General features: G+C 41.2%; 1 protein-coding gene across 2 annotated transcripts in view; it reads right to left on the bottom strand.

Moving 5' to 3' along the window:
- KCNIP4 (potassium voltage-gated channel interacting protein 4) overlaps nucleotides 1-27,998 on the bottom strand; it is a 1,180,242-nt gene that overhangs the window by 68,773 nt on the left and 1,083,471 nt on the right. The window contains exon 2 of one of the 2 annotated variants that reach the window (XM_024741845.1): nucleotides 13,159-13,179. The exons of the other annotated variant lie outside the window; for it this stretch is intronic. Within the exon in view, the coding sequence (XP_024597613.1) occupies nucleotides 13,159-13,179 (21 nt within the window). The remainder of the gene's footprint in view (nucleotides 1-13,158; nucleotides 13,180-27,998) is intronic. 2 annotated transcript variants of the gene reach the window in all.

Below are 27,998 nucleotides of genomic sequence, written 5' to 3'. Positions count from 1 at the left end.
ATGCATGTGGGCCACAAAACCTGAATTATTCACTATTTTAGCTTTTTTATAGAAAACTTTTTCTGATCCCTGTCCTCAAATATCCTTATATCGGTTTTTTTTTTTTTAAGTAAAGATTATCATGAAGTAAAAACACAAGCTGGACAATATCTTTTGGAAAGCTTCAGGACCCTTGGGAACACATTTTCAGAAAGCCAGGAGGAAAACACATTTTTTTTCTACTGGAGAATGTGGTCTGTTACTCATGGTCCAATATTTGTGAGATAAAAGCACAAGTAGACCATTGCCCAGGAGAAGCACAGCCATTCTTGGTACTAAAACCAAACAGAAATTACTCCCAGGATTGTCGTAAAGAGGACACTGTGGGAGGTAACGACGTCCTCCCTGGCGTGCCTACAACAGATGTAACAGCAAGTTTTGTACAACAATCCACAGATAGCCTGATGAGGTCATACCAAATGTGATTCAGTAAAGGCAGTTTTCAAGGGACCTTAGAGTGTGGGTCAGGTATTTGGCTTTCTATTGAGCTGGCTAGATGTTAGACTAGATTGCAGCCTCTGGGGAATGGAGACACTGGAGGCGCTTGGGGCAAATCTCCCTCTATATCCTTTCACTTGGAGGAGCTGTTTGGCTACATGAGGAAACACCTTGCCACGCAACTGAAGGTCAGCTTGTCTATGTTGCCAGCTGAATTCATACCTACTTTATGTCTTCACTGTGAAACAACATGGCATATAACTGAGAGCATGGCAATGCAAACTTCTGTGGGTAGGATTAAACACATAAATAAAACAATGATGCCATGAAAGCAACAGATCTGCTGCCTGAGACAGCTCCTCTCTTCACGTATCGTGAAAAAGACAAAGGACCCATGAACAGTCACAACCCAGCAATGACATTCACGTCAACAGGCAAGATGAAATCTCTGCCTCGATTTGGTGAGAAGCAACTATGCGTAGCTTTCCCGCGAGACTGATCATTGTATTTATTAAATTGTATGCTTTATAGGATATAGTTACTCACATTTATTTATAAACACATTTATATTTTATTAGAAATTGTTGAGTGGCCTGGCTTATCACACTTTATGCCAGTTCAGTCAATGTGATAAAATCAGAGCGCACACAGCCCAAGTGCTCCTCTTAGAAAGTGTCCTGTGAAACCCCAACTTGCTCTTTGTTAAAGGAGTAGTAGTTATATACGCTGTTATATATATATATGCTGTTATACATACAGTTATATACACTGGATTAAAGGTCAGCTGTACTCTGGGTCTATCAGACAGGTCCACATCCAGAGTTAATAAGGGTGAACTAGTTATGAGAGGATTTCAGATCACTGTTTGGAGCCACTCACTCCTGTCTCCACCTCTGTGGGCAACACTTTTTTCTGGAAACTCTATTTAACTTGGATTTTAAAATCAGCTGTCAATGATTTATCTTCCATCAACAGTTTACTGCCCAGTCCTCTCTCACCCCCAGCAAAGTTGGTGAGACCTTTAGGATCAGAGGCTACTGTTATTTGTATTTCCAGGACTCAGCCCAGTGATGGAGTGAAAATGCAATTTTTACCCCACACCTTCTATACTCGGGACCCTCTGAGCTAAAACGACTTATGTCTTTAGTATCAGAGTCCTTCGGAGGTGGCAAACTCACATGTACTTCTTTAGTTGTCTGAGCTCTCCAGTGACAGTAACGGGCTATACCCTGCAAATCACTGGGACTTGGGAAACACTCTGAGCGATTTTGGCCAATGACTTCTGTTAATAAGAAGAAAACAAGAATTGATAAACATACATGTGACTTCCTGCCATTCAGTTGGTGAATTGTGAGGTTAGAGGGAGTTAGGGTTGGGATGGGGGAACACATGGTGCCTATATTTTCGTTGTTGTTTGAACTACTTAAATCTTTTCACACTCTGACTATAAAGTGCAAGGTTAACTGGCTTTCTGGCACCTCTCTGCCTAGACTTGGACTTGGGCTTCCTCTTCCTCTCTCTCTCTCTCTTTCTCTCTGTCTCTCTCTTCACGCCTGAAATGAATTTATAAATTCTCAACAACCTGGTTACGTATTTTCTACCTTTCCTGGCCATCAGCTGTATTATCACGATGATAATACAATTATCAATCCTGGAAGTCATAGGGTGCAGTATCCACTTTCCTATTATCAGGAAAGTTTGGGTAATAAACTAACTATCTTGCAATTTCATATGAAATTTTCCTTCAACTGACATTTTCAACAGGAAACCTTACGAATTTGTGGTTGCTCCTTGGAGGTGGCAAGCAGCTGCAGCTCATCTCAGGATGAGATGCTCATGTACACACTGTTTGTTCTACACTTCCTCCTCCATGGCAGGTTGAAACCCAGCCCTCGTTCCAAAATGAGATATCCAGAGGGTCCTGCCTGCTGGCGTGCTGACAAGTGTGCTGTTTAGGGCAGGTACTCAGAAGCAAAGTCGGAGAAATCTGACGTTTTCAGCTAGCGCTGCTCTGGAGGTGAACTTTGAGAACTCGACATGACTCACTCAGACCGAGGTGAACGCTCTGATGTGTACAACCAACTGCAGCTCTCAAGAATATTCACCTCTCTTTGGCAACCGGGGACAATCTACTGCTCTCTAGCTCCCAGCGTGGACGGTTCCTCACTTGAAACAGTTTTCCCCATTGTTGTCGTCTCTGGAGAACAAAGACTGCAAAAGCAAACCATTGTTCGAGCTGAAATTCATTTTGTGGAGAAAATGAGATTCTTGGACCAGTCTCTTTGTCTTTATCATCCCCTCTGACATCCGTGTATGGATCTAATCTGATTTCTATTTTCATTTTGCGTCTTTTCTCTATGACCTCAGGTCAGAGACAATATCAAAAGCAATGTGTTTTGGTGGGCTTATTTATCTGAGTCAGTGGAAGAAGAGAGAGGGAACAATGGAAGGGTTGGGGGGAGAGAGAGAGAGAGAGAGACCAACTGAGACTAAAGCTACATCTGTATGAAAGGGAAAAATGACTACAGTTGGATCTGGAACGCTGACCATCTTCCCAACTAACCCTGACGCTATTTACAATGTAACAATCCACTTAAATCTTCAACATGGCTACAGTTGTCACAATCCTTCAATATTTTATCCCATCTACATGGTCACCAAGATGAATGGCAAGGGAAGGGAGAATGGGGAGATAACCAGCAGCAAGAATGAACACAATAGATTGTCTTTTGCCACTGAAATAGCAAACTGTTATGTTTTTGAGATAACAAATTGTTTTCACAAATATTCTGGATTTGCCTTTTGTAAAATTTCATAAAACTTTCAAATCAAATTTTGACTAGAACCTTGGCATGCTTTCATTAAGTGCAGCTGTGTGCTTGGGAAACCCCATAGCGTTTGGTGCTTCCAGGGATGTGGGAAATTAGCAATGTTGGCACTGGGGCATCAGTAGAGATGGTTGATGCACAGGAAGTGAGTGAAGGAAATGAACTTAACAAAAGTGGGGAGTACACCAAGTGGCCACTGTGGCTGGTGTCACCATTGATGCCACCAAACAGCTCGGGAGGAGAGAACCTTCCCCTAAGTTAAAGAAGAGTAAACCACAGGCTATAAGTTCTTTTCAAGAATTAGGCACTCAAACCAAAAGATCCAAATGGACAAACAAATGATCTAGTGAATTTTGTTCGAAGATAGTTAAAGCAATGAGACAGAATTCTCCTTCAGGTGAATAAAATTGTTAATAGGGAAAATTTTTAATAAGCTTATTGATCTAGTGATCTTGGTTCAATTTTCCACTCTGGAGACTTTCCCATCCCCATAAAAAATTTAAATGGATATTACAAATACTTAGAAAAATGGGGGTATTCACATTTAATTGAACCAGTTTTGCTTGTTAAGTATGACGTAAGGCCATGGCTTCAGACTTCAGTATGTATTTAGGATTGTGTTGGATGTATGTTAAAAATATACGTGCCCAGTCTAGGCCAATACTAATGATTTGGATTAAGTTGGTCTTGGGTGTGGCCCCTTTCACTAAAGTGAAAAAGGAATCATCTGCTAAGAGGGATGGAGGCACAACTGGGATTTGGGTTTGGGATATGTGGAAAAATACCTGCAGCTACCATAGCGGATACTGAGAACGCAGCTAATGAAATGAACCAAAGGAAGGTAGCAAAAATAGCAGCCACAATGAAGGGAAACTGGGTGTAGCTAGAATGGCTTTGCAGCATTTCCAACTTCCCCATGAAGGGGCAAAAGAAGAGAAAATCTGTGCTGAGGATGAGTTCAAGATGGGTCCTGGAACACCGCATCAGCCCAAAGGCAGAGGGATGGGGTGTCTATAGGGAAGCAAGGGCAGCGTGGAAATGTTCCATGAAGGGGTCAGATCAGCTCTAGACAGTGCTGGGTCACCTCATATAACATATTTGGGCTTCAGTTTCATCATCACTAAAATGGAAACAGAAATAGCCCTTAGGTCCCAGGTTTTTGTGAGGACAAAATGAGACAACACATGTAACGGATTTTACATTGTATCTAATATATCTTAAGTACCCAGTAAATGTGCGGTGGTGACTAGACTCTCTAAGCTCCTGTCAAAGCAGGAAGGGGAGCACCAACAGCCCCCATACATAAGAAATAATGTCAGATAATGACTTCTGAGTGCACTATACTTACTTTTTAATCAGCAAGCTGTATAAAAATTCCACTCACCATGCACGTTAGTAAGTTTCTCCAAAGTTGAATTAAGGAAAAAGGAAAACATTTCTGGCATAAAACAGCCTGCATATCTTAACAAGACAAACTCCATATAAGCTGGCTGCCGTAGCACCTACTGATTATTTGCCAACGATTTTTCTTTAGCCAACATGTGATCTTCATTTAGCTGGGCCAGCGAGCTGCCGTAGGTGTGGTCACTCATCTTGCCCACTGGGCTGGGTGGAAAGGCAAACACAGATGAGCGAGCTTGCCAAGGAACCAGCTCTCTGTGTAGCTGTGGGGTTAAGTCTAGGAAACTGCAGATTTCTTGTAGCTTAAATTTCTCTAATTCTTTTCTCTAAAACCTCCTCCACCTCGTGTGTTCCCGGGACGGGATCCACAACATTAGCATCACCTGAGAATTTGCTAAAAATGCAGACTTTCAGGCTCCATCACAGGAGAACAGAAGCGGAATCTGTCCTTTAATGAGACTGTCATGATGAGTGAAGTAAGTCAGAGAAAGACAAATATCATATGATATTGCTTATATGTGGAATCTAAAAAAAAATGGTACAAATGAACCTCTTTACAAAACGGAAATAGAGTCACAGATGTGGAAAACAAACTTATGGTTACCAGGGGGGAAAGGGGGGAGGGATAAATTGGAATTGACATATACACACTATTATATATAAAACAGATAACTAATAAGAACCTACTGTGTAGCACAGGGAACTCTACTCAATACTCTGCAATGACCTACATGGGAAAAGAATCTAAAAAAGAGTGGAGATATGTATATGTATAACTGAGTCACTTTGCTGTACAGCAGAAACTAACACAACATTGTAAATCAACTATTCTCCAATAAAATTTTTTTAAAAGAGATTAATAAATAAAAAAAAAATAATAAGACCTCCGCATGATTTTTGTACACACACATCAGTGTCCGAGAGACACTGATCTTAAGGACTTGTCTGAAGCCGCCTCATGTGATGGGCAAAGAATTAGCTTCCCTCAAAGGCCCTTTCACGTCCTTGCTGTCGTTTCATGACGTTGCATGTGGGTGCTCAAGTGAGCCCCAGCTTCACAAAGGCCCTCACTGTTGTGCCACATGGAGGCCAGCCCTGAGTCACCAGCGAGCACTGCTTTGGACCACTTTGATCGGAGAGCAACAGAACTCAAGGAAATGGTATGATCTTGGGTGGGTTTGGGTTTATCGCAGGCTCTGCCTCACGTTAGTTATTTGACCTGGGACAAATGAATCCAGGTCTGGGATTGTGCCTCCCCCAGCCCAATTCACAAACAAGAGCCTCTGAAGCCCTGCTTGTAACTGTTAACTCTTTCCTGGTGGCTGGCACTGACTGAAACAGGGGAGGACACTCGGAGGCAGCTGCGGAGGGCACCTAAAAGAAGACTGGCCAGTTAGCTTTGCTCCCTGGAACATCTGGATGGGAAATTAGAGACACCAGTTGTCTGTCTTGGTGTTTGAGCCAAGAGGAGTCGTAGGAACATCTGGGGAGATTATTCCTCAGCTGTGGGCTCAGAGATGAAGAAAAAGCAAAGACTGTATGGCTGTAGAAATATGAACCTTAATTCCTGATAGTTTTTCAATTTTGGATCCCAGTCTCTACTGAAATTCACTTGTACTTTCTCCTTTTTGAGTTCCTTGAAATACCTTTTATTTACCCAGTAATCAATCTCTCCTTCTCATGTTCTCTCACTCTCCCTCTCTTTCTCTCTCTCCCAACTCTAACAAATTTTCTTGAATCCCCAAAGTCCAGACTAAACAATAAATTTTAAATAAACGGCCATATTATTATTACTATCGCTACTATTACATTATCAGCATCATGGTTATTATTGGAATACCTCCTACACCAGATCGTTTCATTCAGATGTAGTAGCTGATAATTAATTCTCAAAGCTATAAGAAAACCAATCATCTGAATATGGGGGAGAATATCACTGATGGATTGATGTTCAAAGAATTAACTAAAAAACTAATGATGACAACCATTACTGAGCATGACGGTAGCTGCCTTTCAAGAGCACTTTTATACGTTAACCACTGTACCAGGGAGAGATGGGGTTGTCTCAGTCTTCAGGGCTGTAATATGCCAAATTATTTCTCAGGTTTTACAGGAGCACTAACTGAAGCCAGAAAGGTAAACTCAGTGACCTAGGTAACAACACTAGCAAGTTATAAAATGAATACTTGTAGGTCCCATTTGCTACCATGGTGCTTAGATAACATAGCCTAGGTTCAAGTCTGCAGAACCTTATCTCAGCTGGCAGCCAACCCCAGAAACGAATCTGAATCGCTTCTTGAGATACCGACTTCTTTTTTTTTTTTTTTTTTATTGGGGGTATAGTTGTTCTACAACGTTGTGTTAGTTTCCACGCCCAGTGAAATGAAGTAGAGTTCCTTGTGTTGAGATACTGACTTCTTGAAAACCTCAAACTATTTTCATCAAAAGATTGACCATTGAATGTATAAAATATTCGACATTGTCCAGTGGAAGATGTCTATTATTATCAGCATTAATGATAAAAAATAACTCACATTTGGATGGCAAGGTTTACTAAGATGCTTTTCAGAATACAACATTTGTTAAGCATCATTTTCTATGTTTTAGTATTAAGAAGCGTGACGCTTTGAGAGGTGAAATAACTTTTCCAAGGTTTCCAGCTCACCTTCTAAAATCATACTATTGTGACAAATACAGATAGTCCTTCTCAGTGAATGCACTCAGGAACGCCCTTAGAAATCACTGAGTAGAAGGCAGAGCCTTTCTCAAGATGCTGTCCAGTTGGAATTTCACATGCTCCTTTCCTAGAAGGAGGGAAGGTGATTTCAGGAGAAACTGCCTCTTATTCAGAGTTGTCACTGGCAAAAAGTGGAGGGCACCAGGGACACTTCTCAACAAAGCAAGCTCTGTAAGAAGCAGATCCAGGGCCAGACGGTTCTAGTTACCATGGAACAATAAATCAAGTATCCTCATCCTTGGCAGGATGCTTTGCTGCCAGGCATAACCCAGCATCATCATTATTTTCTAGTGTATTGATCTGAGGAAATGTTTCTGAAGGAGACTAGTCCTTAGATGAAGAGTTGAAGACCCTTCAGCAGTTCTCTTATCTTGAGGACTAAATAACTCAGTAATTGTGTCCCCAAGGAAGGGCAGATTTTTATTTTGAAAATAGTTTTATCTACTTGAACGTTCTAAGCAAAACTGAAAGGACTGTGGACGTTGCATAAACCATTTGGATTTTTGAAAGGTTGGCGCAGACCTACCAATGGGGACTCTAGAATGAACTGCATATTTTCTTATGAAAGGGTCAGTTCAGATACTGTTAGCCTTTCTCTGTTTCTTTGAGAAATTGAATTGGTGTTGGCCTGGGGGACTTACTCATTGGATTGTCTAAGTAATTCTATACAGAAACAAAAGTGCATGCTCTGATGTTCAGGTCAGTTTGATAGAGAGAGAGTAGTAATTTAGAGGCATTCAACATAGTTTTAATGGAGAAGGAAACAAGTCAATATTTTATTCATTCTGAATATGAACTGACATCATTATGTCAGGAAATCCTTTTGCTGAGAAAATAATGTCACAGAGGTTCAACCAATCACTAGAAGAGGAAGAAGGGTTCATAAGAGACTGTGTAGTTTACATGCATTGGTAGTAAATTCTGAGACGTCGTTGAGCCTGTGGAATTAGCCCAAGCCTTCCCTTTGTAAAAAGAGGCTTTTACCTCAAGCCAGGTTTCTAAGGAGATTTCAAATTCTGCCTTTAGGAAAAATTCCTAGCCCTTATTATGAGTCCAAACCCCATAATATTGTGGCTATAATACCCTCTTTAGCTGCTAATCGATGTCTCCTCACCAAGAGTCCCACACTTGATGTAAACCCAACTCCATGCTGCTCCCATCCTGCCATGTCTGGTTATCTCTCCTTCCAATGGCTGCAATGCCCCTTCCGTGTCTAGAAAGTGCTCTGTGGTCTTTCAAGTCTTGATTCAAATATAACCTTTCCTAGATCCCCTTTTCACTCTTCTCACCTGACCTGGCAAGCTTAATTATTCCCACTTCATTCTACCTTTACTATTGTCTTATTGTGGCTTATCTTGGTAGCTCATTTTACCATTTTTCTCTCCCCCTTGAGTACAAGCTCTTTTAGGATGTGTTTTGACCTGTCTGGCCAGGGTCTAATATACACAAAATGCTGGAATAAACATAAACTTGAATGATGCAATTACTGTGTATTTTAAAATCTAAGACCAAATTATTATATATGCTATATAATCAGATGTTGCTTTGAAAAGTTATTCTTTTCCATTCAGTGGCTCCTTTGAGGGTTGGTGGCAGGCTATGGGGAGAATTAAAGGAACAGGTGAGTTAAAGTGGTCGTAAAATCAATCACTGGAATTGTGCAAAAACAACAAGACAGAAGTTACTCTTTAGATCCATGTACATGCGTTCGTGTTGAGTTGATATCCACGGATTAACTGAAAATGAGTGCTACCTATCGCTGTTGAGCACCACAGATTTGGCAGAAGTTATGTGGCTTCCACTGTACAAGATACTTTATGAGTGTAATTTCTAATGATCACAATGCTGCATGAGACACTTCTTGCCCAGTTTGAGAGATGGGGAATCTGAGGTTCAGAGGTGTTCAAATGATATTTCAAATGTCAAAAAACTAAAAGGGGAGTCCTTCACAAAAATTGCCTATATCTTAATCATTTCAGGCTGCTCTAACAAAATACCACAGGCCAGGTGGCTTAAACAACAGAATTTATTTCTTACAGTTTTGGAAGCTGGGAATCCTAGATCAAGGTGCCAGCAGATCCAGTGTCTGGTGAGAACCTGCTTCCTATTTATTGGCTGTCTTGTTGTATCCTCACATATTAGAAAGCAGAGAGAGGAGGCAAGCTTTCTCATGTCTCTTTTTATAAGGGCACTAGTCTCATTCCTGATTGCTCCACTCTCATGACCTAATTAACTCCCAAAGGCCCCACCTCCTAATTTCATTACACTGGGGGCTAGGATTTCAGCCTATGAATTTCAGGGGATACAGGCATTCAGTAACAGAAGGCCAGGGTGGTGGGGTAATTGTGGTAGTATCAATCCCAGTACATGTAATCAGATACGAAAGGCTCTGAAACAAAGGTAGCACAGGCTATTTTAGTACACACATATGATGACACTTCTGCTCCAAGTTACTAGGAGAAATGCAGTCCTCTTCAGAAGCAGCTGACTCTAGCCCTTGGTGTGGCTTGTCAGTGGACTGACTCAGCTCTCATAACTGTGCCATCCCATGGAGGCACAATTCTTTTTTTTTTTAATTATAAGAAAGTTTTTTTTTTAAATATTTATTTTATTTATTTGGTTGCACTGGGCCTTAGTTGAGGCAGGTGGGCTCCTTAGTTGCAGCTCACTGGTCCCTTAGTTGTGGCATGTGAACTTCTTAGTTGCAGCATGCATGTGAGATCTAGTCCCTGACCGGGGATCGAACCCGGGCCCCCTGCATTGGGAGCACGGAGCCTTAACCACTGCAGCGTGAAGGCACAATTCTTGGAGGCTGAAATTCTCTTGACATAAGTAGCTGTCTAGTGAGAGCGTAGCTTCTCCAAGTACTAAGGGTTGATTTTCAAATGTCCCAAGTGCAGAGTCTGAGCAGAACATCTATAGCACCACAGTGATGGAACTTGTTGCTGCATCCGCCAGGAAGAACTCTACTTGTGTTTCTGTCAATTATAACATTAACCCAATAGGCTTGAGGCCGGTCAGGAAATTAAATTCAATGTACAATAGGTATGAAGTGGGATCACTGCCCTTTCAAATTAAGATTCAGAATTAAAGAAAAATATGCATGATACTTTCATGAACACGATGATGTTAAATGACCCAGAATAGTCACAGGAAGAATGTCTAATACTTTGGGATATTTACCATGTGTCAGGTACCTGGCTAATCATTATGTATATATTATCTCATTTAATCTTCACAAACAATTTATAACATATGTAGGTGCTGTTATTATCTCATTTTACAGTTGAGAAAACAAAGTTACACTGTTAATAACTGACAGAGCCAACACTCAAACCACACTACACTGATCTATTTATTCCTTTAAATTCACTGAGGACTGAAGACTCAAAGATGAAGGGACACAGCATTGCCCTAAAGAAATGGGCACATAAACCATCTACACAATGTAACCACGCCATAAGCAAGGTACACAGGATGGTCTGGGAGGTGGGGGAGGACAGAGGAGGCTTCACAGACACCTGAGAGTCAGAGTAATAAATGGAGAACATATCACATGCTCTGGAAAGGTTGGGTGTCTAGATCCATGGGACTAGAACTTAAAATATGAGGCAGAGAGTGGCAGGGAATGAGGGTGGAAATATAGGAAAATGTCAAATCCTGAAGGACTTCAAAAGTCATGCAAAGGAATTTAAATTTTATCTACATAAAAGAAAAGAGAGTGATTAAAGAATTTAAGCAGAATTAGCATCAGTAGATTTGTTATTTATAAAAATCACTTTGACAAAAGCATGGTGGATGGATTGCTGTTAGTGAGACTAGAAATAAGGAAGTTAATTAAGACATTGCAATAGTCAAACCCTTGAAATTGAGTAGGGGGAGTGGAAATGGAAAGCGGATAACAAATTTGAGAGCGTAGAAAACATAGAGAGTGGTTAAGAGCATGTACTATGGGCTGACTGCTTAAGCTTGAATCTAGCTCTGCTGCTCCCTGACTGTGTGTTCTTAGGTACTCTATCATCTCTGTGCTTGAGTTTCCTCATCTGTAAAATTGAGATAATAGTGGTATGTAGTTCATAGTGTTGTTGTGTATATTAATATACGATGCTTTGTATTTAATATGATACATTACTGTTGAACATTATTGTACAGTTAATGTAAAGTGCTTGAAATATTGCCTAGCACAAAGAAAGGGTTATTCAAGAGACATCTGGAAACTGCAAACAATCTATATATACTTTTTCCTAATCTTCGCAATGGACAAAATTTGTTATTTTTCCTGTTGTAAAACTACATCCTAAAGCGAATTTAATTTGCTTAAAATGAAACTCAGACTGAGAAGGCACAAAAATCAGCCTGGTTTAGAATTGCATATTTGTATAGAAAGTGAAAGGTGATACTTCAATAGTTTAATATTTGTGGCCCTTTCGAGGTCTTGTAGTTGCATGGTGTAATGACTTTGGAGGTAGATTTTTCCAGAATAGGTAGAATTGTCATGTTATTACTGGCTTTCATAATTACTGTTTTTCTTCTTATTACTACTCAATGTGCATTTAAAAGATATATAACCACAGACAATCCAGTTCTCAAGAATTACTGATACGCAGTTAAATATAGCATTACCCTTAATTTGGTTAGATCCTATATTTGAAATTACTGACTTCTGAATTCCATGTGCTCTGAAGATTTTAATTTGTTTTAAAGCAAAATATAACAACATGAACTAAAGAGTATTTTCCTTCCAACTCTATGTTAGACTCAGACTTTCTATCTCGTCTCATTCCTCAGGGTAAACTTCAGGAGCAGGCAGAATGCCATGGCTCAAGAACTTGAGAAATTTGGTCTCACTGACAGAAAATAGAGTCAGTAAAGAATTAATTTCAGTCTGAATTGCCTGGTTGGTTTTCTGTTTTACTTGAAAGATCTGGTGTTGGGATGGAGACGGAAGTCTGAGTAGAAGATAGAGGCAGGGAGGCTGATTAGAACATCTTTGACCATTTCATAAGACAGATGATGTAGGCTTGAGCTGTGGCATGAAGGACTGGGCTGAAGGGGAGGGGATAAATCTGAGAAAACAAAATCTGACAAAACTTGATGGCTGATTGGATATGGGTCCCTAAGGAAAATAAAGGATCAAGGATGATCCCAGATTTCTAGGCTGAGTAATTGGGTGGAAAATCAAGGACCCTAAAAGACAGAAAATGCAAGAGAAAAATGCAGTTTCAGGGTATGAAAAATGGCATGCTTAGTTTGTACATATTGAATTCAGAGGGCCTATGCCAGAGTTAGGCAGATGTGACAATTAGATAATTGGACAGCTTGAGTGAGACGTGGGCTGGTGAGGCTGATGTGAGATTTATTGGCATAGATGGTAGATGGTTCCATGAACATGGATGTGCTCCTCTTAGGAGAATGAAAATTAAAAAGAACAATTGGTCAAGAACAAAATTCCAAGGCAAAGCAATGTTTAATAGATGTGCGTAGGAAAAAGAAACCCTTGAAGATGAAAGAATTCTGGATTAGAGAGACAGAAAGAACACAAGAGAAACCAAGAAAGTAGAAAATATTGTCAAGGAGGAGATATCTATTCTATGATATGACACGTCCAATATGGTAAATATTGAAAAGCTTCCATTGTTTTTTTGGGGATTTTTTTGCGGTACGTGGCCCTCTCACTGCTGTGGCTTCTCCCATTGCGGAGCACAGGCTCCGGACGCGCAGGCTCAGCGGCCATGGCTCACGGGCCCAGCCGCTCCGCGGCATGTGGGATCCTCCCGGACCGGGGCACGAACCCACATCCCCTGCATCGGCAGGCGGACTCCCAACCACTGCGCCACCAGGGACGCCCTTCCATTGTATTTTTAAAATAGCAGGCTATTTAAAAAAATTTATTCAGGGCAGTTTCAGGGAGACATTAGGGATAGAAACCACATTGTAGAGTGTTGAGAAACTAATCCTAGGTAATGATGTGAAGATAGGGAGAGTAAATCCTGCTTCCAAAGCTTCTGATGAGGAGAGGAAAAGAGTAATATCATGGTAGAGCACACTTTGGAAAACTCTGCCCCGTGGTGGGAGATACATTGGGACCAGGAAAGCTGTTTGCCTACAAGGAAGGAGTTGATAGGTGGCAGTTTCAGACTCAAAAGAGAAAGTGATGACTGCAGGAAAATGTCTTGGAATGAAGAACACTTTAGGGCCCAGGTACATGAATTAACTTTGAGTAGAAAGAAAATGCTTTCCTATTAAAGCCTGGAGGAAAGGAGCAAAAGAAATAATGGATATTACTGTGTGATTTTAGTAGAGAGGTAGAAAACTGTGAGTTTTAACACTAGACGGTGTCAGTGTACTGAAGTAGGAATCAAAATCTAAAAGTGAACAGGAGAGATGTTTAATAGAGGGGCTGAAGAGAAGTGGGAAGTTTTGATAGAGCCTGTGGTAGATGATCTCCATTGATGGCCACCATCAATTTCTCCTCTCCCTGTGAGCAAATGCTACTCCACATGTCAAGAGGTAGAATTTATTTCCCATTCCTGTGAATTTGGGCAGACCTTGTTACTTGCTTTGGTCAGCGGGATACAACAGATACGATGTTATACCAATTCCTGGCCAAGGTTTACAAGCACTGGTAGATTTCTCTTTCTTCTCTCTTGGAAACCAGCTACTGTGCTCAACTGTTCTGAAATCAGCATATTGTGAGAAAACTCAAACGAGCTGTATTACTTTGTCAGGTCTGCAATAATAAAATACCAGCTGGGTGACTGAAGCAACAGAAATTTATTTTCTTACAATTCTGGCAGCTACAAGTCCAGGTTCAAGGTGTTGGCAGGGTGGTTTCCTCTGAAGCTTCTCTCCTTGACTTGCAGGTAGCTGCCCTCTTCCCTCCTGCTGCCTCTTCACGGGGTTGTTTTTCTGTGCACGTGCATCCCTGATGTCTCTTCCTCTTCTTATAAGGACACCAGTCATACTGGATTAGGGCTCCATCCTAATGTCCTTATTTAACTTAATCACCTCTTTTATAAGGACCTTATCTCTGAATATGGTCACATTCTGAGATACTGGGGGGTTGGAATTTCAACATATGAATTTTTCTGGTGGGGGGGACACAATTCAGCACATAACACTAGCCAAGCACAGAGGTCGTGGGAGAGAGAGAGATTCTCAACTAGTCCGCGTTGTTCCAACCTTCCCCGCTGAGGAGTCAATTTGCGAGTGAAGAAGCTTTCTAAGAGATTCTAGCTTCCCAGACACTGCATACACTGAAGAACTTTCTGCCGGAGCCCTGTCTGGTTTGAAGAATGATGAGAATCCAAAGTCTGAATCTAGAGCACTCTCTCTATGCTTCCTTGTTGTTTAACCACTAAATTTCAGGGAAGTTTGTTACGCAGCAATAGCCAACTGAAACAAATACTGAAGCTAACAGGAGTTGACTAAGAAGTCATAGGACTGGTGGACAATGTGAAGATCTATTAGTCATTATTCAGAGCTTTGTATTTTCACAAATAGAATCAGCCTTCCCATGAGGCCATTGCTGCATATAGAGTAAAGCTGTGCCAACTCTGGTACCAATTTCATGCTGCAGGCATGCCTTTTTGTTTGGAATTCACACACAAACCCCCCACATTAACATATCTTAATAGAACTAGATTTGACATGTGAAATAATTAAAAAGAAAAAAACCCACCCAAACCTAGCTTCTGAGACTGTGCTACTTCATATTAGAGTAATAAAATAACCCGCTAACATCACTGGCTTCTGATACAGTTGTGATATGTAACATACAAGCAGATCTCACTGAGGATATTTATTTTTCTTTGGATTTACCTTAAATAATTTGTGGAATGGAGAGAATTGTAAACTGCGATTTCCTCCTGCCTAATAACATTCTGTACATCCCTTGAAAAGGTCACAAATCTGAAACTTTAAAGTATATGGAAAGTCAAAGGACACCAGTTTAAGTAATTCCTTGAGAAGATCCATATTATTGTAGGGGATTAACACTCAGTGACGTACATTGGCCCAATATTAAATAAAAGCAGGATCGTCTTCATCAACAGGTAGAAGACTTGAAATTGTCCAGTTTACCATTTCTCTGCATCCTAATTGAAACTCCAATAAATGTATTCCCAAAGCTGAATCACCAGGCCCCTTTTACTCCTTTTGTTTTCTAAGCAACATATGCTCCAGTTTCTTCTATTTTGTTCTTTATTTTCGTATGCACCTTGTTCACTGAATTTTAACACATACACAGAAACACGCCCAGCCCTATTCCCACCTCTGCACACATAGAGATTTGTGATGTATGAATGGTGGACACAAGGAATAAAGAATTATAATTAGGCACTTGGAAGAAGAGAATGCTGAGAAATGAGAAAGACAGGCTTTTCTAATGTCCAGACTTTCTGGGAAGGAGACCGTATCCTAAAGAAAGTAAATATCAGAAACTTCCCTGACTGCCTCCTTTGTAATTGTCTCTAGGTGGTTGTGTTGGTGAGGGCAGGGGTGGAGTGAAGGCAAAATCTAAGGGATTAGAGTATATATCCTAAAAATATGTGAGAGCTCATCTTTAAAAGATTGTGAAGTTTGTCTTTTATGAGTTAAAGGTGAGAGTCCAGTCTTCCCTCATTGGGACAGTGGCACAAATTCCAAGAGACAAATTAATCTCTGCCTTCCTTGCCTTTATTTTATTTTATTTTATTTTTTGAGGTATGCGGGCCTCTCACTGTTGTGGCCTCTCCCGTTGCGGGGCACAGGCTCCGGACGCACAGGCTCAGCGGCCACGGCTCAGGGGCCCAGCCGCTCCGCAGCATGCGGGATCCTCCCGGACCGGGGCACGAACCCGCGTCCCCTGCATCGGCAGGCGGACTCTCAACCACTGCGCCACCAGGGAAGCCCCTTCCTTGCCTTTAGATCACAGAAATAAGAGGAGTGGCCTGGCCCTTGCAGCCTTTTTGCTGTATCTTTACTGTAACTGGTGTTGTATTCATCTTTCACTATGATTCCATTGCATTACAATTCATTTCTGTTATAACCATGGTTACTGATGATGTTTATCATCGTTGCTTATCTCAAGCTTGAACTACTGCAGTAGATTTCAAGCTGGCCTAACAGCCTCTATTCTCATTCTTCTTACTCTGCTCTGTCAGAGTGGCATTTCTAAAACATAAATCTGACCTATTTTGTGCTTGTTCCCTTGGTGATCTCATCTAGCCTCATGGAGAGAAATATGATTTAGATATTGAGGTCACTGATGCTTATTTCCCAGCCTGGACCTCTCCCCTTGAACTCTAGACATACATATGCTACTGCCTACGCCATAACTCTCCTTGGATGACTACCAGGCACCCTAAATCCTTAAACAACATGGGGCTCCTCTCCAAATATGGTCCTCCTTCAGTCTTTTAAAGCATCAATTCATTCTTCTGGTTGCTTAGACAAAAAGGTCAGAGTTATCTTTGAACAGGAATTGAAAGATACAGAGAGGCTAAATGACATCTTCAAGTTCATGAGTAAGTAAATAGCAGAGTCAGGATGTGAACCCAGGTAGTCTGACTCTGGGGTCTATGCTCTTTACACTTACATTAGGCTGCTTCTCTATCTTATAAACTTCTTTACATGTAATTTGGAATTTCATATGGCACCTGCATGACAAACTGTGTGACATGACCTGCATATCAACTGTTCACCCTAGGGCGGCAGTCTTGCTAGAATTATAAATTCTGGTTCTACCTAGTTGTCATACAAAGGAGCTGAAAATTCCCTTTGTTCAGGGCCAAGATGTTTTTAAAAATTTATTTTCACTCTATTTTTTAAGAGACATTCTGTGTGTTCTTATTGGAGAGGAGGCTGGGATTTTGAGATGGAAGCTCAAACGTGTCTGTTACAATTCTATCTCAGCTACTAATTACCTGTATGACCTTGGGAAGTTTCTAAACCTCTTTTATGATCAGTCCGCCCCCATACATGCAATAGTTGGTCCAGGCTCTATGGTAATAATGTAGAAAAATAAATAACAAGTTACATGGTCCCTTTACTGCCTGAGGGCAAGAATCATGTCTATTTGCTTACTATCCACTTTCCAAGAGCTTATTGCAGTCCATTTTCTGCAGAAACTCAATAAATATGTGTGAGTTGCTGGTTGCAGATTTCATGATTTGGTATGTGGTATGGACAAGGTGAATTAAAACTCCACAGGCGGTTTGGTAGAGTAGAAAGAACCCTGACTTGAGAGGTGGAAGACAAGGTCTGAAGGCAAAGAAGGCAGAGATTTATGATTTCATTGGCTATTTCATTAATTATTTGATTTCAGGACAAACAATCGTCACCTAGGTCAAGTCTTCAGTATTTGTCTCTGCAAAATTTGGAGAAGGTGGGATTAGTTGTTCTCAATGGTGTATTAACAGAGCTCTGACTGCATAATTTACTTTCCCCACAAAACCCAAAGGGTGTCACCATGGGACATTTTTGTTTGTGTTGGATCTATTCGGTGGAAGGGCTCGGGAACTCAGCATCAGGACCGACCATGCATAAACATCTACACTTACACGTGATTTCTTTTAGAGCCCTCACCAATATTGTGAGGAGATATTACCCCTATTTACAGATGAGGAAGATGAAGTTCAGGGAGATTTCCCAGGGCAAAAAGGCTACTAAGTGTCATAGCTGGGATTGGAATTCAAGATTAGGTGCCTCTCAATTCCTCACGTATGCACAGAAGCACACATCCTCCCTAAATCTCCAGGCCTAGTGATGCACGGAGGAGGGCAGTGCAGGGTGCTCCCGGGAGTGGCCTCACTTCAAATACCACCTTCATCTGACTCTAGCAGAGAGCACTATTATCAGCTGAAGAATATTCTAGTCACATAAAACTCTAATTAATTAGGAAAAACTAGTAATTAACTGCATGCTCCATTCTGTTTTCAATAAATGCAATCTATCTAATAAATCAGTAGCACTTATTCATGATAATACAAAGTGTGTTCAGTAATAGGCTTGCCTTCCATTAGGGAACTAATATGAGGTTTTATGTGGAGTTCCAGAAGAAGCCAAGTAGGCATGATTAGCATTTGCTTCATTGCACAGATTACATGGTGCCGTGATTCCGCGCTGACAAGCAGTAAACTGCTCAGCTGCGTATGGTGTATTAAAATGTGTTTAATCAACAATTAGGTCCATGAAAAACAGTATTGCCTACCCCACTTCCAGTCACCATGGATAACATATGGGTACTCAGAGTCCTAACATAATTACAGACCACGAGCTGTAACAATACACCACAAAGGGACTAATCATATCCTTTCCTGGAATTTGTTTATGTCAAATAATGTTTAGTTAGGTGTTTTTGTTTTTGTTTTTGTTTTTGTTTTTTCATAAAGAGCTCTGTATTGGACCACATGTTTGGTAAGATGATCCAAACATGGATCTTAACTGCAGAAGTTATGTTATTTACTTTCTTGGTGATAAGGAACCAAATTACTCCTTGGAATATTTTATGTTCTTTCTTTTTTCTAGATATTTCAACAAATCTTTTTACGATATCTTTTTGGAATAAGACAGAGCATAACGTTTAGAAAGCTACATGTTTAGACTAAATAGCTAGATAACTAAAGTTAACTAGCCCTAAAGTTGAAGGGCTATAACTAGGAACTATGCTGAGAGGTCCTAAAAAGAAAAAAAAATAATAATAAGAGAAAGTGTCATTGAGCATTTATGCAAAGCCAGTTCAAAAAAAAAAAGGCTGAGTAGTTTGCTTCTGAGAAGTTAATCACTAATGTGATTCTGGGTTATTCTTACAAATGTGCTACTCCTTATTTCCTCTTTCACAAAATGTTAATATTTCCCTTGATATGGCTTTGAAATGATATAACCTAATGTATGTTAAAGCATTTTAAGATAATGTTTAGTGCACACTATACGTCAAGCTTGATTAACATATTAACAACATACCTTATTTGGTGACATGATTCTCTCTTTTCCCCTTAAGGTATTTCAATGATGATTCTCAAAATCTTTATGGGTCATATTTGCCCCCTGCTAGTTCTCCAGCTTTGCCCTTCCATTCCTGAAGTTTTCCATAACCTATTAACTCTGATATATTTCTACCCATTTATCTAACATGGTTTGGTACTATGTAAATTTGTCATTTATGCAAATTAATTTTTATGGTGATTAACTTGATCAGATTGGCTCAAATATTAATTCTTTTCTCAAAGTTGCTAACCTCAATTACAATGATGTAATGCTCACAAATGGTGTTTTAAAAGTATTTCTTATTTGCAGATAGATTTTTAGACTCGATGCTTATTTTGTAATTAGCTTGTAAAGCATTTGAAGACAGAGCATTGTTTCCTTAATCTTTGAATCTCCTTGTTCCAAACCTTTTTGCAGACACACAGAGCCAGAGAAGCACCCCTAAACTACGTGTTTGGGGAAGGGAAGGGTGTGTCCTGTGCAGGGCTACAGGTCCTGGGATCCAAGAATACCTGGAAGATAGCTTGTGAGGGGATCCAGAATCTAGATCTCCACAGAGAGTTCAACTAAAAGGTTGGAAAAGAACCCAGAAACCAGGAACGGAGACCAGAGATACCATAACATGGTAAGCAGGTTCTAAAGGGAAGAATTAGCCAAGAGGAATCCCCTGAGGCTGAGATTTAGCCCCAGGGGCCCTTTACAGAGTGCCCACAGCCCTGTTCATAGTTAAGGAGGGAGTTATCTGAGATGTCTTGAACATATTCATTTATTCAAGCAACAAGTACCCATCAAAACCTATTCTGGGCTTCCCTGGTGGAGCAGTGGTTGAGAGTACGCCTGCTGATGCAGGGGACACGAGTTCGTGCCCTGGTCCGGGAAGATCCCACATGCCGCGGAACGGCTGGCCCGTGAGCCATGGTCGCTGAGCCTGCGCGTCCGGAGCCTGTGCTCCGCAACGGGAGAGGCCACAACGGTGAGAGGCCTGCGTTCCGCAAAAAAAAAAAAAAAAAAAAAACAAAACAAAAAACCTATTCTGTCCCAGGAAAAGTAGTGGGGACTGAATATAAGTGGGTGACCCAAACATCAGTGGCCCTGCCTTCATCAATATCCCATCTCACTGGGATTCAGAAAACAAATAAACAAGTTAATTTATTGTTCCCGATGATGATAAATGCTGAGAAAGGAACAAACTGGGTGCAGTGATAGAGTGTATCTGGGAGTAGTGATCTGACCTACACAGACACGTGATACGTAGACATGTGATCAGGGAAGGCAAGATTTAAGATGCTATTGAAAGCCATAGGAAGAACAATGCCTACTGAATAATAGGGAAAGTGTGTCCCAGAAACTAACATGTGAAAAGGCTGTAAGAGCAGAAAGAACCAGAAGTTCTTCACTGCAAGTTATTTTCTTCCAAAGATGTTTAAAAAAAATGTAACCTGTAGACAAGATTTTCGCAGAAGAGGAGAAGGCAGCGCAAAGGCAGGAAAAGTTGGCAGGCACGGTTTTGTGCTCCCAACTCTCCCAGCCAAGCAGAGGCCCTGCCTCCACATTTCCTCCTGCAGGGGTCAGAATTTGATTATTTCTCTGGAAAGCACCTGTGCCTAGGAAACTGAAAGGAGCCCAACACAGAGAATGAGAGGTGCTTGAAAGAGATGTAGTTGTAGTTCAGTGAATACTGTGGCCACCATCATTAGTTTATTCCTGACTCTTTGGAGCTTCCCCAGTGCTTCTTTTTTATAGGGCTTGGGTGCTTGTGTCTTCATTCAGTTCTGTGAGCTGCCCTAGATCCTTCCAAAGACTTCTTTTCTCCCCTCCTGTTAAGCAGGCTAGGATTCTGTTGCTTACCATCCAAGAGCGCTAACTGATATAGACACGTCTCCATCCTTATCTTGCTTTCTTGCTTGCCCGCTTAGCATCACTCAACACATTTCTTACTTCTTGGAGGAGTATGGTCTCTAGGCTGATGTGATCCCACATTCCCCTGGCTTTACTCCCATATCTCTGTTCTCCTTCAGTATTTTTTTTGCTGTCTCTGCCTCATCTCCTTTACTGATCTTCTAAATGTCAGAGTTCCCCACACCTCAAGGTTGAATCCTCCTCTCTTTTCTCTTTTCAGTCATTCCCAATGGTTAAAAGCATGGACTCTGCAGCTAGAGTACGTTGGTTCAAATTCCAGACTTGATCATTCCTAGCTGTGTGACCCTGGGAAAGTCACTTAACCATTCTGTGCTTCAGTTTCTTTATTTAAAAAGTTTACTTTATAGGGCTGCTAAGAGAATGAAGGCAATTAATTACCTCTAAAGTACATTGGACAGAGCTTATTTCACCATATGTACTCAATACATGTTAGAGTCACTATAATTTTTACTAATCATCCATTCTCATGACCTTGTATGCTGGTGACTCTTAAATTTATGCCTTCAGCCCAAAATTCCCCTCTTAGCTCTGTAATCATATATCTAACCACAGTAACTTATAAAACTTTATGAGACTAAATCTGTACTTTTGATCCCTGACTCTTAACACCCCATTCCCACTCAGCATTTTTTCTCCCAGTTTTCTGTGTCTTAGCAAACGGCTTCCATATCTGTCCATTTGCTTAAGTCAGAAAGTTTGGAATCATCTGTACTGTTTCTCTTTCTCTACTGGCCACCTTCAATCCATCATCAAATTCTGTCATTTTTATTTCCAAAACAGAGATCAAACTCTTTCACTCATTTACATCCCAAACATCACAATTTTTAGTCCAAGTCACCATTATATTTTGGCTAGACTCCTGCAATATCTTCCTTACTGCTTTTCTCTTCTTCATCCTTCCTCCTTGACCAAACCCTTTATCTGCCAAAACACAGGTCATGTTACTCCCCTACTTAAACTATCAATGGCTTCTTACCACACTCTGAACAATCTAGCCTATAAGGCTCTGTGTGACTTGTTCAATGCCCCCCTGATGGCCTCATCATATAAATCCCTCTCTCCTTCAACCTCAGTCATGTTAATCTCCCCTTTCTTGTCTTAGGACGTTCATACTTGCTGTTTCTTCAACTGGGGATCACTTTATCCTTGCTGGTTTCATGAGTGGTTCTCTCTTTAGGTATGACAAAAAACACCTGGACTTAAGAAAGGCTTTCTGTATCAGTTAGAGTAGGGGTCCCCAACCCCGGGGCTGCGGACCAGTACTGGTCAGCGGCCTGTTAGGAACCGGGCTGCACAGCAGGAGGTGAGCAGTGGGTGAGCGAGCTAAGCTTCCTCTGCCTCTCCCCATCCCTCCGCATCGATCCCTATCCCTCCCCATCACTCCCCATCGCTCCCATTACCACCTGAACCATCCCTCCCTCCCACCCCTGGTCTGTGGAAAAATTGTCTTCCATGAAACTGGTCCCTGGTGCCAAAAAGGTTGGGGACCACTGAGTTAGAGCCATTCAGAGAAACAGAACTGTGTTCACGTGTGTGAGAGAGAGAGAGGGGATTTTAAGGAATTAGTTCATGGGATTGTGGGACTGGCAAGTCTGAAATCTGTAGGGCAGGCTGGTAGGCTGGGAACTCTCTGTTACAGTCTTCAGGCAGAATTCCTTCTTCTCTGGGAAACCTCAGATTTTGTTCTTAAGGCCTTCAATCGATTGGGTGATGCTAACCAGATTATCGAGGGTCATCTCCTTTACTTACACCTACAAGGTTAATCACACCTACAAAAATAGCTTCACAGCAACATCTAGACTGATGTTTGACTAAACAACCAGGAACCAAGGCCTAACTCAGTCAACAAGTAAAAATTAACCATCACACCTTCTAGGTCCCATGTGTCCACATGAATCTCACTCACAGAATTCTGTCCTTTTCCATCATTAAATATACCACAGTTTGCACTTAATTATTTTACCCTTTCTTATTAATTATACACTTTCTACACCAAACTCTAGTGTCTATGAGTTGAGGACAATTTTCTTTTATTCATAAATATATATCCAATATTATCAAAGTACTTGGCATATAGTGAGTATTCAGTAAAGGATTGGTGTTCCATATGTTTGTGGAAAGTATTCACAACCAGGAGGAGCTTGAGATGTAAAGTTTTGACTCAATCTCCTAAAATTCTATGGGAGTTAGAATGTCATAAATTAAGCATAATTCATTAGAATGTGCATAGATAAGGAAATTACTGATTCTATCACATTTTCTTTTGACACATTTCTTTGTATTTCCCTGAAGTTAAATTATTCAACACAGATTTAAGAGGATTTATAGCCTAACACACTCAACTCAAATGTAGCGTTGAAAAGACAAAGTTTTGGCAACTTATTTTATTTTAATGAGGATTTGAACACCTGCCAGGGTCACTGGAATAATTGTCAGTCAGGCTTATATTAATGAACACGTTGAAGTGGAATTGTAAAAAATGGAAAAGGATCTGACTTTATGGGGTAGGTTCACCGCCAGGAGCTTGCAGTGATGAATGTTGCCCCGGATTTATTGTTAGTTTTAGCCACAAAATATCTAAAGTTGCACAGAAGGCTCTTTAGGGAGCATGTACTGAATCTGAAACATTATTTATTGGGTTCCCAGTGATGTGTTTGTGTGAACCAGTTAGTGCTTCCAAAAAGAATATGAAGGAGTAATGCTGTTAAAGTTGATTCACACAGCATCTTACCACCACCCTGTGTTGGGTTCTGTGCTGTGAAGACTTGGTTCCCCGTACAACAAATTGTATTCACAAATCCTTAGAGGAAGCAGCTTTTGAACTTGCTATGTATGTATTTCTGATATAATGCTAAGGGAAGTGGCAAGGCTTGAAGTATTCAGAAGACAGAGACATTATTATTATTTTTAACAAATCCTGATCCCTCAAGGGATATGTGAGTTTGAGGTCAGTAGACACATTACTCCCAGACTAAAAAAATCTGCCTCAGGAGGATGAATTGAACTAACTTAAGAAATCTGTAGGATTCTCTAGAAAAATTCAGTAGGGCTTCCGTGGTGGCGCAATGGCCGAGAGTCCGCCTGCCGATGCAGGGGACACAGGTTCGTGCCCCGGTCCGGGAAGATCCCACATGCCGCGGAGCGGCTGGGCCCCGTGAGCCATGGCCGCTGAGCCTGCGCGTCCGGAGCCTGTGCCCCGCAACTCCCAAAAAAAAAAAAAAAAAAAAAAAAGTATCTAGGAGAATAAAGAAGAATATTAAGAGTAGTTACCTCCAGCAAGGTGGAGTGGGGAGTTGACTGTATATAGGACACTTACATATCTCAATTTACACCCCTAGTATGATTTCAAATGTTTTGCATGGCACTTAATTAGGTTAAGATAAAAAAGAAACAAATAAACCAAGAAGCATCCAATTGCCACAGAATATATGTAACGTAAACTCATGCTTAAGGCCATATACTTCAAGATGACATCATGACCTTCCTTATGAATTTTAGTTACTTTTGTACTTAGAAGAATGAGAGGAAAAAAATGAAGGGCTCTAATGTCTATTTTTCACACTCTAAATGAAAGGGATTATGCAAAACATTTCTCATCCTCTTCTCATCTACATCAGTATTAAAATCCTGAGTCTTCAAATGATAATTTGATATCCTGAGAAGCTAAACTACTTGCTCAGTGTAAGAAATGGCAATTGAAAGTTTCAAGCCCAGGATAACATGTGCACCATGCCAGCCCCTGGGATTCAGAAGGGCTGCCATGTTTATCTGCTTAGACCTGTAGACAACCTTCTCCTCAGAAAGCCCTGCTTCTTGGAAGTCTGATAGAAAACTCTGCTAGGGCATAGGAACACTTTAACTCTGTTCTTCTACCTAGATTCTAGAGTACATGAGTAATACTTTGTACTTAAGAAAGACTTACCTGACTCTTTCAAGAGCAGAACAAAACCATTTATTACCCACTTCCCTTCATGAGTGGAAAGGAAGATCTTAATCCCTAATTTGCTGACAGGGAAACAGAAGCTGCCAGGGATGAAGTGATTTACTGAAGGTCATACAGTCAGTCTACAAAAGCCTCAAGAATAACTCCGAGGGGGTAGCTTCAAGATGGCAGAGGAGTAAGATGTGGAGATCATCTTCCTCCCCACAAATACATCAAAAATGCATCTACATGTGGAACAACTCCTACAGAACACCTACTGAATGCTGGCAGAAGACCTCAGACTTCCCAAAAGGCAAGAAACTCCCCACATACCTGGGTAGGGCAAAAGATAAAAGAAAAAACAGAGACAAAAGGATAGGAATGGGACCTCCATCAGCAGGAGGGAGCTGTGGAGGAGGAAAGGTTTCCACACACTAGGAAGCCCCTTCATGGGTGGAGACTGCGGGTGGCAGAGGGGGAAAGCTTCGGAGCCACGGAGGAGAGCACAGCAACAGGGGTGTGGAGGGCAAAGTGGAGAGGCTCCCGCACAGAAGATTGGTGCCAACCAGCACTCACCAGCCCGAGAGGCTTGTCTGATCACCCGCCGGGGCGGGCAGGGCTGGGATCTAAGGCTCGAGCTTCGGTCGGATCGCAGGGAGAGGACTGGGGTTGGCGGCGTGAACACAGCCTGCAGGGGGCTAGTGCACCACAGCTAGCCAGGAGGGAGTCCAGGACAAAGTCTGGAACTGCCTAAGAGGCAAGAGACCATTGTTTTGGGGTGCGAGAGGAGAGGGGATTCAGAGCACCGCCTAAATGAGCTCCAGAGATGGGTGCGAGCTGTGGCTATCAGCGTGGACACCAGAGATAGTCATGAGACGCTAAGGCTGCTGCTGCAGCCATCATGAAGCCTGTGTGCAAGTTGAGCTGGGTGGCTGACAGAGTCTTGGTGCTCCAGCTGGGTGTCAGGCCTGAGTCTCTGAGGTGGGAGACCCATGTTCTGGATATTGATCCACCAGAGACATCCAGGCCCCACATAATATCAAACAATGAAAGCTGTCTCAGAGATCTCCATCTCAATGCTAAGACCCATCTCCACTCAATGACCAGCAAGCTACAGTGCTGGACATCCTATGCCAAACAACTAGCAAGACAGGAACACAACCCTACCCACTAGCAGAGAGGCTGCCTAAAATCATAAGTTCAGAGATATCCCCAAAATACACCACTGGATGTATTCCTGCCCACCAGAAAGACAAGATCCAGCCTCATCCACCAGAACACAGGCACCAGTCCCCTCCACCAGGAAGCCTATACAACCCACTGAACCAACCTTACCCACTGGGGGCAGACACCAAAAACAACGGGAACTACGAACCTGCAGCCTGCAAAAAGGAGACCCCAAACACAGGAAGTTAAGCAAAATGAGAAGACAGAGAAATACGCAGCAGATGAAGGAGCAAGGTAAAAACCCACAAGACCTAACAAATGAAGAGGAAATACGCAGTCTTCCTGAAAAAGAATTCAGACTAATGATAGTAAAGATGATCCAAAATCTTGGAAATAGAATGGAGAAAATACAAGAAATGTTTAACAAGGACCTAGAAGAACTAAAGAGCAAACAAACAATGAAGAACTACACAATAAATAAAATTAGAAATTCTCTAGAAGGAATCAATGGCAGACTAACTGAGGCAGGAGAATGAATAAGTGAACTGGAAGATAAAATAGTGGAAATAACTACTTCAGAGCAAAACAAAGAAAAAAGAATGAAAAGAATTGAGGACAGTCTCAGAGTCCTCTGGGACAATATTAAATGCATGAACATTCGAATTATAGGGGTTCCAGAAGAAGAAGAGAAAAAAAAGGGACTGAAAAAATATTTGAACAGATTATACTTGAAAATTTCCCTAATATGGGAAAAGAAATAATCAAGTCCATGAAGCACAGAGAGTCCCATACAGGATAAATCCAAGGAGAAACACGCAAAGGCACATATTAATCAAAGTATCAAAAATCAAGTACAAAGAAAAAATATTAAAAGCAGCAAGGGAAAACAACAAATAACATACAAGGGAATCCCCATAAAGTTAACAGGTGGTCTTTCAGCAGAAACTCTCCAAGTCAGAAGGGAGTGGCAGGACCTATTTAAAGTGATGAAAGAGAAAAACCTACAACCAAGATTACTCGACCCAGCAAGGACCTCATTCAGATTCGACAGAGAAATTAAAACCTTTACAGACAAGCAAAAGGTAAGAGAATTCAGCACCACAAAACCAGCTTTGCAACAAACCCTAAAGGAACTTCTCTAGGCAGGAAACACAAGAGAAGGAAAAGACCTACAATAACAAACCCAAAACAATTAAGAAAAAGGGAAGAGGAACACACATATCAATAACTACCTTAAATGTAAATGGATTAAATGCTCCAACCAAAAGACATAGACTGGCTGAATGGATACAAAAAGAAGACCTGCATGTATGCTGTCTACAAGAGATCCATTTCAAACCTAGGGACACATACAGACTGAAACTGAGGGGACGGAAAAAGATATTCCATGCAAATGGAAATCGAAAGAAAGCTGGAGGAGCAATTCTCATATCAGACAAAATAGACTTTAAAAGAAAGACTATTACAAGAGACAAAGAAGAACACTACATAATGCTCAAGGGATCAATCCAAGGAGAAGATATAACAATTGTAAATATTTAGGCACCCAACATAGGAGCACCTCAATACTTAAGGCAAA

Source organism: Neophocaena asiaeorientalis, unplaced genomic scaffold (assembly GCF_003031525.2).
Source record: "Neophocaena asiaeorientalis asiaeorientalis breed wild unplaced genomic scaffold, Neophocaena_asiaeorientalis_V1.1 scaffold218, whole genome shotgun sequence".
Taxonomy (NCBI): domain Eukaryota; kingdom Metazoa; phylum Chordata; class Mammalia; order Artiodactyla; family Phocoenidae; genus Neophocaena; species Neophocaena asiaeorientalis.
Note: the sequence above shows the minus strand (reverse complement) of the source record. Positions and strands in the feature narration are given on the sequence as shown.